The sequence below is a fragment of the Musa acuminata genome, chromosome BXJ1-10, assembly GCF_036884655.1.
Source record: "Musa acuminata AAA Group cultivar baxijiao chromosome BXJ1-10, Cavendish_Baxijiao_AAA, whole genome shotgun sequence".
Taxonomy (NCBI): Eukaryota; Viridiplantae; Streptophyta; class Magnoliopsida; order Zingiberales; family Musaceae; genus Musa; species Musa acuminata.
This window is the reverse complement of record NC_088336.1, coordinates 23,348,147-23,361,447: the sequence shown is the minus strand read 5'-3', so window position 1 is coordinate 23,361,447 and position 13,301 is coordinate 23,348,147. Positions and strand designations below refer to the sequence as shown.

Here is a 13,301-nt window from a genome sequence, read left to right as displayed (position 1 = left end):
CTACTTGATAGTAATCATCGATCACGACGGAATCGTTGCGATCACGGACGTGCGTTCCGCTTTGAACGGCCATGATGGGCCCTTGCGTAATGGCACACCGGGAGTGTCGTCACCTGCTGACGTGGGTTGCCGGGGACGCTTTCGTCGCCATCCGATTCCAATCAGAAGGTCTAAAAGATTCCAAGAAAGGAGACAAATACGGGGGAAGAGAGGAGGAACTAATAGAGAGCAGGATTGGCACGTGAGAAGGTGGCGTTTCTCTTGTGTGTTCCTATTGTTTGTACAGGAACACTAAAGTGAAAGATTTGTGGTCGTGATGACTATGGACCCACGATCAATTATTGTAACCCTCAGGATCACAATAGTATTGAGCTTATATATATATATATATACAGACGTTATTAATGTAAACTCTGTCCAACTTCTCTGACCGTCTCACTTGGGCGATGGATTCGACTGCGGAGATGTCGCCGACGACCGTGGTGGCGACGTCAATGGCGGGGAGGGGACCCCGACTGGGAATGCTCAACGCGGCGGTGGCCAAGTCGTGGGTGGGCCGGCGGTTCAAGTTGGCGGAGCGTGGCACGACCTTCACCACCGAGTTGCGCGCTGGCACCGCCACCTTCCTCACCATGGCGTACATCCTCGCCGTGAACGCCTCCATCCTCTCGGACTCCGGCGCCACCTGCTCCGTGCATGACTGCCTCAGCCCATCCCCCTCCTGCAGCTTCCCGCCGGTGGACCCGGGCTACGCCGCCTGCGTCGACCGCGCTCGCCGTGACCTCATCGTCGCTACTGCTGCCGCCTCCATCATTGGCTCGTTCATAATGGGCGCCTTCGCCAACCTGCCGCTGGCGCTGGCACCGGGCATGGGCACCAACGCCTACTTCGCCTACACCGTGGTCGGCTTCCACGGCTCCGGCAACCTCCCCTACCGCACCGCCCTCGCCGCCGTCTTCCTCGAGGGCCTCCTCTTCCTGCTCATATCCGCCCTCGGCCTCCGCGCCCGCCTAGCCAAACTCGTGCCCCGCCCCGTCCGAATCTCTTCCTCTGCTGGCATCGGTCTCTTCCTCGCCTTCATCGGCCTCCAGAACAACGAGGGCGTGGGTCTCGTCGGCTACAGCTCCTCCACCCTCGTCACCCTCGCCGCCTGCCCCAGCAAGTACCGCGCCTACCTCGCCCCCGTCCAGACTTTCGATAACGGCACCGTGGGCCTGATCCCCGGCGGCACCGTCTCCGGCGACGTCCTCTGCCTGCGCGGCCGCATGGAGTCCCCCACCTTCTGGCTCGCCGTCGTGGGATTCCTCATCATGGCCTTCTGCCTCATCAAGAACATCAAGGGCGCCATGATCTACGGCATCGTATTCGTCACCGCCGTCTCCTGGTTCCGCCACACCTCCATCACCGCCTTCCCAGACACCCCCAGCGGGGAAGACGCCTACCGCTACTTCAAGAAGGTGGTGGACGTCCACCACATCAAGTCCACGGCGGGAGCGCTCAGCTTCAAGGGCATCGGCACCGGCCCCTTCTGGGAGGCGCTCGTCACCTTCCTCTACGTGGACGTGCTCGACACCACGGGCACGCTCTACTCCATGGCACGCTTCGCGGGCTACGTGGACGCCAACGGGGACTTCGAGGGGCAGTACTTCGCCTTCATGTCGGACGCGGCCGCCATCGTGGTGGGCGCGCTGCTGGGCACGTCGCCGGTCACGGCCTTCATCGAGTCGTCGACGGGGATCAAGGAGGGGGGCAGAACAGGGATGACAGCGCTCACGGTGGCGGGCTACTTCCTGCTCGCCTTCTTCTTCACGCCGTTGCTGGCGTCGATACCAGCGTGGGCGGTCGGGCCGCCGCTGGTGCTGGTTGGGGTACTGATGATGAAGGCCGTAGTGGAGATCGAGTGGGAAGACATGAAGGAAGCCATCCCGGCCTTCATGACCATGCTCCTCATGCCCCTCACCTACTCCATCGCCTACGGCCTCATCGGCGGCATCGGCACCTACGTCGTCCTCCACGCCTGCGACTGGACCTACGCCGCATGGGCTCGCCGTGGCCCCGCCAACAAGAGCTTACCGCTCGTCAGCAACAGCTGCAGTGGCAACGGTGACGATGCATGTCAAGCTCTATGATTACTATCACCATTATTATTCATCAAAAGGAATCATCAATGTGCCAAGAATGTACATTTGGATTCTTCTTTGTTTTTGTGTTGCTTCTTCGTCTCCCTCACGCAGTAATAGTTAGTAAAAACCTGCACACACACACACACACACATCGTACTCTATACCGGTTTCTATAGATTGCGTTACGTTAGAAATATAACGGTACTCCGTTATGAAACTCGTAAAATGTGATCAACACAAACCGCGATGGAAGGCAGCTTCAAACGCAAGTGATGAGTGGGTCTGCTTCTCCATCGCCAAGCATCGAATACGATGTGGGCGAAGAGTTGGAAATGTCCACAAGCAGAGGAGGAGAACTCATCGAGTCTAATCGTCTGCTATCAACGTTGTTGACTTTTATGCATCTCCCGAAAGGGAAGCATTCATTTCCCTGAGCTTTTGTGCATCTGTGCCTTGATGGTCTTACCTGATACCTTTGAATCTTCGTTTCCGGAGCATGGGATGGGCCACACACACTTCACAGGGAAGAGTAGGTGAGGGATCTCAGAAAACAATTAACCCAACCTGGAACAATCGCAGATGACTGCGGACAAAAACACAGGGAAGAGGAGCAGCAGTCTTTGCAACAATAATTTGGCCACAGGCCATCATATCAAATCTCTCGATCGGGCATTATTAGCAGTTGGAAGATTTTGCACACAGCGGGGACAACAGTTTCAGGGGGTGAAGGCACAAGACAATGATGTCTTGGCTGTGTTTTATCCAGCTACAAGACAATGTAGGATTGAGATGTGATGTAGATGGTCACAGATTTGGAGATCCAATACCTCATGCTCGTTGGCAAGTAGATAATATAGTCAAAGGCAGGTTGGGGGCTGAAGCTGATGAATTGCTTGTCTTGTTTGGATTGAAGGAGACTAATCAAGTTGCAACCCTGCTTCACATGTGGCCATCACTATCAACAAGGAGCTAAAAGATGAAGAGCAACAAAATTGATTTGATCTTAGAGCTTCATTAAGTAGTTTAATGGCTTCTCTAACATCTCAGCATCTGCAATCTGCATGACTCCTGTGCATTCTCATCATGATCATAGATTTCTTGGGGTATAGGTTTTGGACCACTGCAAAGGCTTACCTATTTTTTTCTGGTGGGATATATATTAATTGTGTGGACCAGCTACCTCATTACTCACTCCTTAAAGCACATGGAATGATGAGTACCTCAGTGTTGGATAGAACAGACTTCTCATGACTCTGTTTTTTGCTGAACACTGGGAATGATGACAACTTTCTCACAACTGATCTGAACCTACAGTTAGATGAACCTGAAAGTGATTTAAATGGAAAGACAAAGCACAACCTCCTGCCATGAATATGATTGCTAAACCTTAGATTTGTCAGTTAATCTTCTCCACAGTCCAAAAATGGGTGCTGGTGCAAGTTAAGATTGTAGGATAGGCACAAGAAGCAGGACTACTGTGACTTTTATATCATTAAAGCAATCAACTTTCCTTTTTTTTATTAGGACCTGATAAGTCTAATCAAGGGGACTTCCTTTGGTGGTCTGTTAAGATCAACATCCTGGTGTGCACAAAGTGCAGTGGACTCCATAATTTGAACTCCCATGGTGCTGGTCTTTAGAGGTCACTTTTCCAAGCCTATGACTGAAAAGGACTCGACAATTGTTGTACCCTCATCAATCTAAGTCAGCAAATGCTTAGCTAGCTTGCAGGTTCCTGAAGCAAGACAGGTGAATGAGGTAAGCGCTGATGCCAGAAAACATCACTATTTCCTGCAACTCTTTATTGTTCTAGGCCAGTCCTTGGGTCATAAGCTCAACAAATTGGAGAGCTCAGACTCCCACTTCCTTTGACAGCTATTGGCAAACTTGATCTCCACTTACAAGCAGATCTCTGGTCAGTGCTTTAGCTAATAGATGACTTGGTTGTCAAGTGTTTTTACCTTCATAGCCTAGATTAAATCAGTAAGGAGACTGCCTGAAGCATTAAGTATGCAACCATAAAGAATTGAGGGATTGGTGTATAAATCTCAACAACAACAAAAAAAAAAAGATCACTAACATGTGAACTAAAAGGAACATAATATTGACCATATCTCTTTTTATTCAATTGACATTTTATTTTTGACTCATCAACAGCAAACACAATCAATTCCAAGTCCATTGCACAAATAAGAGAACAATGAAGAAGGTTACAGACCTGGAGTAACAACAAGCAAGAAAGCCATACCAATTAAAAGTGCAGACCACTGATGCCACATTCATTGTAGTTCTGAGAGCACAGAGGCATGACAGTAACCTGCAACACCAGAAGAGGAACCATATCTACATAAGCTCAATTTACCATACTATGCAAAAAAAAAAAAAAGGTAAGATTTCATTGATCAGAAACAGGAATTAGGTGACATTTTAACAAATATCATGCTTCATGTGTCAGCCTCAACTTAAGCAGGTATTATTTCTCAGATGGTGACATTTTAACAAAAGCTTTGTTGTTGTTGGGACTTTACAAATCTCAGTGACGGCAAAAGATGCATGTAGCCGACTCCATATAGTTGAGACTTAGCTTTGTTGTCGTTGTTATGTTGCCATTTTAACAAAAGCCACTTAAAAAGTAAACAACAAACTAAACAAAGATAATATTAGAACTAAACACAAATCCAGAGATATTGCTGCCTCTTTCACCAAAAAACATATTGGTGAATCCCCGATGGCCTGCTGCTGCTGCTGATTACCTTTCCATGCCTAGACAATCTCTCTAAGGGCTGGTCTAATGACCTGTTCCCACAGCATCTCATACAACAAGGTAACCTCGATGGCCTTCTTGATCTCCACCAGGTGAAATTGCAGGGTAACCTCAAAGATCTCAGCATCAACGGCCAAAACACTACGATCTTTAACCCTTAAATATTTAGTACCCCATGATCCTGTTGCTTCACTTTTAGCTTCAAGAGCTTGATGACTTCCTCTAGTTTTGAGATAATACCAGAAGCTGGGTGGTCAGATGTGAATTTTGCTTCTATCATGTGGTCAAGTCTCCTCAAATATACTTGAAAGATCCAATCCTGATGAAAGAGATGGGGTCAAAAGCATTTAGATTAGTAAGTTTTCCCGTCTCCTGTTTTGCCTCGATGCATTGCTACCAGAGGAACAAAACGCTACATCAACATCAGAATAATCATGTTCTCGTGTTGCCTTGCAGTTTTTTAGTAGCTTGTCGTCGAGCCCCTTTGTAAACCAAGAATTCTGCATAGTCTTTGCAATTGAAATCCTACTACTGGGATTTGGGTCAAGAATTCGTGCGAGTCCCCTAACATCAAACAAGAACCAAACAGGGCATTTGAACTTTGAGGTCATCTTTCCCAATTTTCCTGTACGGTATCATCAGCTTTGGATCATGGAAAGGGCAGTAATTAGCCATGAAAATAAACAAAATGACACCTTAAGACCAAATATCAGCTTTTGCACCATCATAATCTTTTCTGCTGATCACCTTATCTGCTAATGCACCACAAGTTGTGTGGAGCAAACTATCCTGCTTTTTGGACACAGCAAGGGCACTTGAGCCAAAATCTGAGACCTTCATTATCATCAAGCAGAAGGTTTTCAGATTTCAGATCACGGTGATAGACACCGCAGCTGTGGCAGAAGTCCACAGCACTAGTCAACTACTGAAAATAAATCCGTGCATCGTCTTCTTTGAGCCTACCTTTGGCGACCTTGTTAATATATCACCTATTAATTGCATATATATCATACAAAACAACAGGCCACTGTTTAATTGGTTTCAAATCTGGCCAAACAAGTAATCTAGCTAAAGATTTTATCAGTTTTATCACCAGAAATGAAGCAAACAATTCCTGTTCAAATTTCAAAGACGAGCAATAAATGTGTCCCCTTAACATGTCAGAACTGACAAGCCACTCTACATAGAAGGATATGCATACAGCAAAACAAATCATTTAGAGTGATTGTGAAAAGAACTCGGGCAAAAAATTACGTAGCAAGTGCAAGATTTTCACTTTAATTGTCAATCTGATAATAATCTGAGCCAGCGGTTGAGACGACAGAATCACCAGAATGTAATCATTCCAATGGCATTCCGTGGCGAAGTTAATTAAACAATCAGAAAAGAAGATTGCAGAGATAAACTAACAGCCAATATAAGATGAATCACGCTCTAAAGAAACACACAGAACAGATCGTAGACCATGTTCATACAAAGCATCCAGCACCCAAGTTTTGAACGAAAGACAAAGAACTAAATGAGAAAAATCCTACTTTTCCCAATAAAACCTACGAAATCGGATCTTCCTAAGAAAAGTGTCATCGAGATCGTATGACATCAGGCTGCGGGGAAAGACCAACCACCACCAAATCGGCGGAACCGAGGCGAAGAAAGAGCGAGAGTACCTCAGGAGCCGGTGCGCTGGAAGAGGCTTCGTGGGATGGAACCGCAAGAGAGGAGGATGCGAAATCGAGGAACGCCACGCCACGATCGCGACGATGATGAGGCGCCGCCTCTTCTTCACCCCTTTTATAGGTGCCTCAGCGATCCATGTTAAATCACCAAAACGCCCCTATCCTTTTTGGGCCTTTTGTGGTGGGCATAAAATTGGGCCGATGCTTGTGAAAGATACGGCCCAACTGGGCATAAAATTGGGCCTGATCTGCAGTTAATATAGTGTGTGTGACACTGTTATCATATCATAATTAAGATAAATTATATAATCTAAATCAGATGAATTGAGGTCGTAAACAATGTCAAATTATGTAGCAAACTGAAGGCTAGTGAGTTGACTACTGTGACCAAACCTTCCTTCCTCGTAGATGGAGCAAATTGTCTCATCAATTTGCGAGCAGCATATATAATTAATTTCTAGTCCAATTAGATGTCACATATGTATCGAGTCAATTATGTGACGCCATTGTGACACTCGAGCAAGTAAAGGCAGTGCACAACGCTTGCGTCTGATGCCATGCAATGGGGAGCATCACCAGCTTGAAGGTGGAGAGCATCAAAGAGGATGACAATGAAGCAACCCTTGGGAGGCACAAAAGTCAACCCCCACCCACCGCCAATAGCTTTGATTTCTCACCAAGATGGGCTTCTTTTTCTTTCCTCGTGTTCCACATCACCAGCTGAATCCAAAATTTGGTGATGTCGATATACTCACTGTAAATATATTTTCCATTGATTGTTCATTCCGACTTTGACTCTGAGTTTAATGATTGAGATTATTTTATAATGGTACGATCGTGATCATTAGTAAAAGAGGCATGAAAGATAAAAATCAGGATAATAATGTGATAGACGACTCCTCGAAATCATGAGCTCGATATCTTAGCGTCATGTGGACGATACGGTATCATCTCTCAAACGTTACAATTATATCGTATCCTTTGCAATCAGTGCAAAATGATTATGCTTACTATCGAGGAAGGTATGTAATTATCTTTGATGTTAGGTCATATTCTTGAACATAATGATCATAAGATCTCATTATAAAAAGTTTCTTAAGATGTATTTTTTAACTCTCTAAGACATTTAAACTTTACGAATCTTCCATGCTTTGAGATTCTGACTTTTGTTGACATCACATACGAAAAACGAACCTAAACATAAGAGGAAGAAGTTTCGTCACCCCTGACGTAATTCGTATATATTTCAACACATCGGATGGACTCGATATATCTCGATATAAAAAAAACCGATGACATAAAATATCTTTTTGATAATTAAGACTTATTTTTAATAGGATTAAAAACAAAAGACAACTTTGTTTACTGATGACATGAAATTACAACAAACCTACATGTTTTTGAATTCGACTAACTAATCAAATATCCAAACATATGCATAGAATTCAATCTTGATGAGATTTAGGAGGGTTGTGCATGTCGACAACACTGAATCCCCACCAAAAACTTCATCCTTCTGCCACAAAGTCAAACAAGAAATCACATATTTGTCACATAATTTAGGCTTTCCATAGCATGTCTTGTCTCTCCAAATCGGCACACACTGCGTGTTGGCAGTGATCTCTGTCCCCCCACCCCCCATCTACATCTGTTCTTCCACGAATTCACCTCAGAAGCTGACTTCGACGCACGTAAATGCCATCCATTAGCCCTTTGATGGTGTACAGTTAACAGCACTCTACCACTTCATGTCAACGCATCCGCACAAGTCAAGAGAAACATTCGTCACCCTTAACCACTTCTGCACTACTCCTCCTCCTTGCGTTAAGAAGAAGCCCCTATCTCTCCTCTTTCTCTCTCCTTCACGAGCCTGTGCTCCTCTTCCTTTTGTACTAATGGGTGCCAGAGCAAAAGCCATGATCGCCATCCTTTCTCTCCTCCTCCTCCTCCTCCTGATCTTCCATCAGTCCACCGCAACAACACGGGAGATGACGACCGTAACGAAGAAGAAGAAGCTCGATGTCGGGGCGGCAGCGCCGCTGGTCTTCGTGATGCTTCCGAGAGGACCGGTGCCGCCGTCCGGTCCCATCGGAGGTATCAACAGTGGCAAGAACTAGGAGGAGGAGAAGGAAGAAGGTAGCCGTTGCTGCACGTCGTTGCCTTCCAAACACATGAATTGGATCCAAAGATGTACACATACACATAGTATATAGGAATGCATTGTTAGTATGATCGAAGATAAATCGTCGAGTGATGTCGATGGAGTTTAATTTTGTCCTCTCTCTCTCTCTCTCTCTCTCTCTCTCTCCTCCCTCCTTTTGTGTGTTGTTTGGATCCATTTAGATTTGTTTTTGGCGACGATGTGGAGGGTTTGAAAGAGAGACTGGTCTCTCGCTTTGGATGCTGAGAGGGTCCCACCCCACCGATCATGTCGGTCCCACACGCGTTGGGTTGGTGAAGCTGGATACGTTTGTGCCGTGCCGACTCCCGAAAGGTATCACACTCGACGAGGACTGCAAGCAAATCAGATATCTCTATCAATTATTTTATATTCATATTTAATTGAGATCAACAACTCTAAATCTCATCTACTTTTTTTTTATACTGAATCGAGGATTCAAAACTTTGTTTGTATATTATCAAAATCAAAAGACACTAAGAGGATTATTATTATCTTGTCAATCTAATTTGGCATTTGGGCGCACTAAACTCCAATTGGGAGAGTAAACAAAGCAGCTAAACTCTGTTGCACACAATCCCAAACTCCTCCTTCACCTAAACCACTACGACATTCTCGGAGCATGCGACCCCACAGTGGTGTCGACAGGTCTAAAGCCAACATCCTACCTGGTTAGATCTGAAGCAATTGGATTCATCTTCTTGTGTAGACTCATTCTCTTTAATGAACCAGTTTAAATCAGCAGCAGCAGCTTTGCATCTTCTTTTTCCCCTTCCATCGATTGAGATCCCAGCAGCTGGCTTCGATTCTCCGTACGAAGTCGATCGAGCTGTGGAAGGCAGGCACCGGACGTCAGCCGATTCCAAGATGATAGCATTATTATGTCATGCTATGTGGTGGAGATGGGAGAGGTAGGTGAAGGAGGCCAAGTGTCTTAGTTGGCGATCACACTACCACCCTGTGGATGCAATGGAGTGCGGAATTAGGTGAGCGTGCATTAAACAAGTAGACAGCCTGCAATCGTATCGACCATTCGTTGGCCGTATGACGAGACATATAATTTGGGTGGTGGGAAATGGGTGGCGTGTACCGATTTGAGCTTTGTGCGAAGGATTCAGTAAGTGTTGGGATGACACGGTGGACCGCTTCAAAGATAGAAGAACTCTGACTCGGTCCGGAGTAAGCTTAGCCGTCGTTTTGGGCTGCCAACCACCCACCACTGGTCACATGTGACGTGTCCCAATGCATAAAGTTACATGTATCCTTATACAACATGCTGCGGTCGAGCTAATCTGACTCGGGTTCGCGTCTACCGTCAGTAGTCTTGTCTTTAACTCAGGCGTCTTCGAGTGATCGGTTGTGTCCGAGATCGTTGAAACGGATGGGGGCTTCACCACACGGTCAAAGAACAGGCAATCACAGATGGTCGCGACGACTCGCCACCCACCGCTTACCAACCTCGCACGAGCCAACCACACACTGCCCCGTCAACTATGACGGTTTCCGTCCAACCTAACCTGTCCGCCGGCGCCCCCACCCCCCCTTATAAAGGCGCCCATCCCCACTGGCCTCCCCAACCACTTCCGCTTCCTCCGTCTCTCGCCGTCAGCCTTGCGCGCATCGTCGAACACATCGGCGATGGATCTGCTCCTGCTGGAGAAGGCCCTTCTGGGCCTATTCGCGGCGGTGACGCTCGGGATCGTCGTCTCCAAGCTCCGGGGTAAGCACCTCAAGCTGCCGCCTGGCCCTCTCCCCGTGCCGGTGTTCGGGAACTGGCTGCAGGTTGGGGACGACCTTAATCACCGCAATCTCACCGCCCTGGCCAAGCGCTTCGGGGACATCCTCCTCCTCCGCATGGGCGTGCGCAACCTGGTGGTGGTCTCATCGCCGACGCTCGCGCGGGAGGTGCTCCACGCGCAGGGCGTCGAGTTCGGCTCCCGCACCCGCAACGTGGTGTTCGATATCTTCACCGGGAAGGGGCAGGACATGGTGTTCACGGTGTACGGCGACCACTGGCGCAAGATGCGGCGGATCATGACAGTGCCCTTCTTCACCAACAAGGTGGTGCAGCAGAACCGGGAGGGGTGGGAGGAGGAGGCGCGGCAGGTGGTGGAGGACGTGAAGCGGGACCCCCGGGCGGCCACCGACGGGGTGGTGCTCCGCCGCCGGCTGCAGCTGATGATGTACAACAACATGTACCGGATCATGTTCAACCACCGGTTCCAGGGCATGGACGACCCGCTCTTCAACAAGCTCAGGGCCGCCAACGGCGAGCGCAGCCGCCTCGCCCAGAGCTTCGAGTACAACTACGGCGACTTCATCCCCGTCCTCCGCCCCTTCCTCAGGGGTTACCTCAAGAAGTGTCAAGACCTCAAGGTCAACCGCCTCAAGCTCTTCGACGATCACTTCGTGGCGGAGAAGAAGTGAGTACATCGGATACATCGCAAATCTGAAGCGTATCATCCAGAGGTATTCCGATTGCTAATCTGTGAAAACCGTGGAGCAGGAAGAAGATGGACGAATTGGGATCGACGATGGAGCTCAAGTGCGCCATCGATCACATCTTGGACGCGGAGAGGAGAGGAGAGATCAATTACGACAATGTCCTGTACATCGTGGAGAACATCAACGTTGCAGGTACTTCTCACACACACACACACACTCTCTCTCTCTCTCTCTCTCTCTCTCTTCGTCTTTACATCGAACTTCTCTTCCTTGCCGTAAACGCTTGAAACACTTAGGACAACTTTTATGTGTTTAATATTTAATCATAGAGAGAGAGAGAGACAGAAGGGTACAAAACTGAGTCATGTGCTTGCACGGTCTACCAACGTTGTATCGTCTGTTAGGCATCAAAACCATGGGCTGGCATTAGATGTTGCTATCAAAATCCAATTCTAAGATGAATTGTGGGTGATGGTTAATTGGAGATGGACATACATGAAATGTATTTAGTATATTGGACTGATTAGATCTTAGAAGACAAATCATCTGTCTCATCTAGCGAGCAACTCACCACCAACCATGTTTAATCAAAGGATGGACAAAGGAAGTAAAAAGGTAGAGAAGGGGAATCGATCGTCTCCTCTTCCTTTGGCGTGGTTGCAACAAGCAACCTACCATCACCGAGTCAAATCAATGTTTCCTCCTCTTCGTTTGCCGGAGTTGTTGTAACTAATCGTAGCCACCACTAACTGCTTAACGACTTGTAGTTGTAGTAATCGTTCTGTTGTGCGTGCAGCCATCGAGACGACGCTGTGGTCGATCGAGTGGGGGGTGGCGGAGCTGGTGAACCACCCGGAGATCCAGCGGAAGCTCCGTCACGAGCTCGACTCTGTGCTGGGCCGAGGCGTCCCCATCACGGAACCCGACATCCAGAAGCTGCCCTACCTTCAGGCCGTCATCAAGGAGACCCTCCGGTTGCGCATGGCCATCCCTCTCCTCGTCCCCCACATGAACCTCCACGACGCCAAGCTCGGCGGCTACGACATCCCCGCCGAGAGCAAGATCCTCGTCAACGCCTGGTGGCTCGCCAACAACCCCGCCCACTGGAGCAACCCCGAGGAGTTCCGCCCCGAGCGCTTCCTGGAGGAGGAAGCCAAGGTGGAGGCCAACGGCAACGACTTCCGTTACCTGCCCTTCGGCGTCGGCCGCCGCAGCTGTCCCGGCATCATCCTCGCCCTGCCCATCCTCGGCATCACCCTCGGCCGCCTCGTCCAGGACTTCGAGCTGCTGCCGCCGCCGGGCGCCAGCAAGGTCGACACCACCGAGAAGGGCGGTCAGTTCAGCCTCCACATACTCAAGCACTCCACCATCGTCTGCAAGCCCAGGGCGTGATCTGAACACGTTCGCCCGAATGCCTACATCACCCTCCTCCTCCTCTTCTTCTTCTTCTTCCTACCGTCGTGGCGCTGTTCGTTCTTTTCTTCTGTTGTGGTGTTCGATGGGATTACGGTGTATTTATTCATTGTGGAATGTATGCTTGAGCTGATAGTGCATAAAAAACATCCTATTCGGATCCTTTGTAGTAATAAATGGGCCATCATGAGTTAGTAACGGGCCGAATAAATTAGCGGCCCATCCGAATAAAGCTCGCTCAGAAGCGACAGCGAGCGAGCTTTTACCACACAGGACAAGATCGAGAGGGCAGTAGGAAAGCTTCAGCTGCTGCCGTCACTGCCCCTTTTATGTTCCTTCTTCTTCCTCTGTGCTGTGAGCGGCACATGCTGCGCACTGTCCACCGAGCAATGGTGGAACAAGTGGAGGTGGTGGTCACCTAAGGTGAAAGCAAAAGGAGCGCAGTCGCAGAAATGTTCTTCACGAAAAGATGATGAGAAGAGCTTTTGCTTAAAGATGATACGAAGGCTTTGCTTCTCTGATCAGTTGCAACAACATCACCACTCTTGTGCAGGGAAGGCAAAGTGGGATTTGATGTTACAGAACTGCGACTCCGGTGGTTGGACACTGCTTTATGAGAACATGAAAGCAGAAGAATCTTTTCTGAACCTTTCTTTCTCTTCTCTTAAGATAAATTTATTTTTCATTTATATATGATCTTT

The 13,301-nt window shown here is 48.2% G+C and overlaps 2 protein-coding genes across 2 annotated transcripts; both read left to right on the top strand.

Moving 5' to 3' along the window:
• Window positions 1-423: 423 nt before the first annotated feature.
• On the top strand, window positions 424-2,193 carry LOC135595586 (adenine/guanine permease AZG1-like). Its single transcript, XM_065086709.1, has one exon. The coding sequence runs from the start codon at window positions 447-449 to the stop codon at window positions 2,127-2,129; it is 1,683 nt and encodes a 560-aa protein (XP_064942781.1). The 5' UTR covers window positions 424-446; the 3' UTR covers window positions 2,130-2,193.
• An 8,117-nt stretch (window positions 2,194-10,310) lies between these two features.
• LOC135583173 (trans-cinnamate 4-monooxygenase-like) lies at window positions 10,311-12,762 on the top strand. The gene is made up of 3 exons (XM_065086710.1): window positions 10,311-11,165; window positions 11,249-11,379; window positions 11,984-12,762. Exons 1-3 carry the CDS (start codon window positions 10,381-10,383, stop codon window positions 12,577-12,579), a joined length of 1,512 nt encoding a protein of 503 aa, XP_064942782.1. The 5' UTR covers window positions 10,311-10,380; the 3' UTR covers window positions 12,580-12,762.
• The last annotated feature ends 539 nt before the right edge of the window (window positions 12,763-13,301 follow it).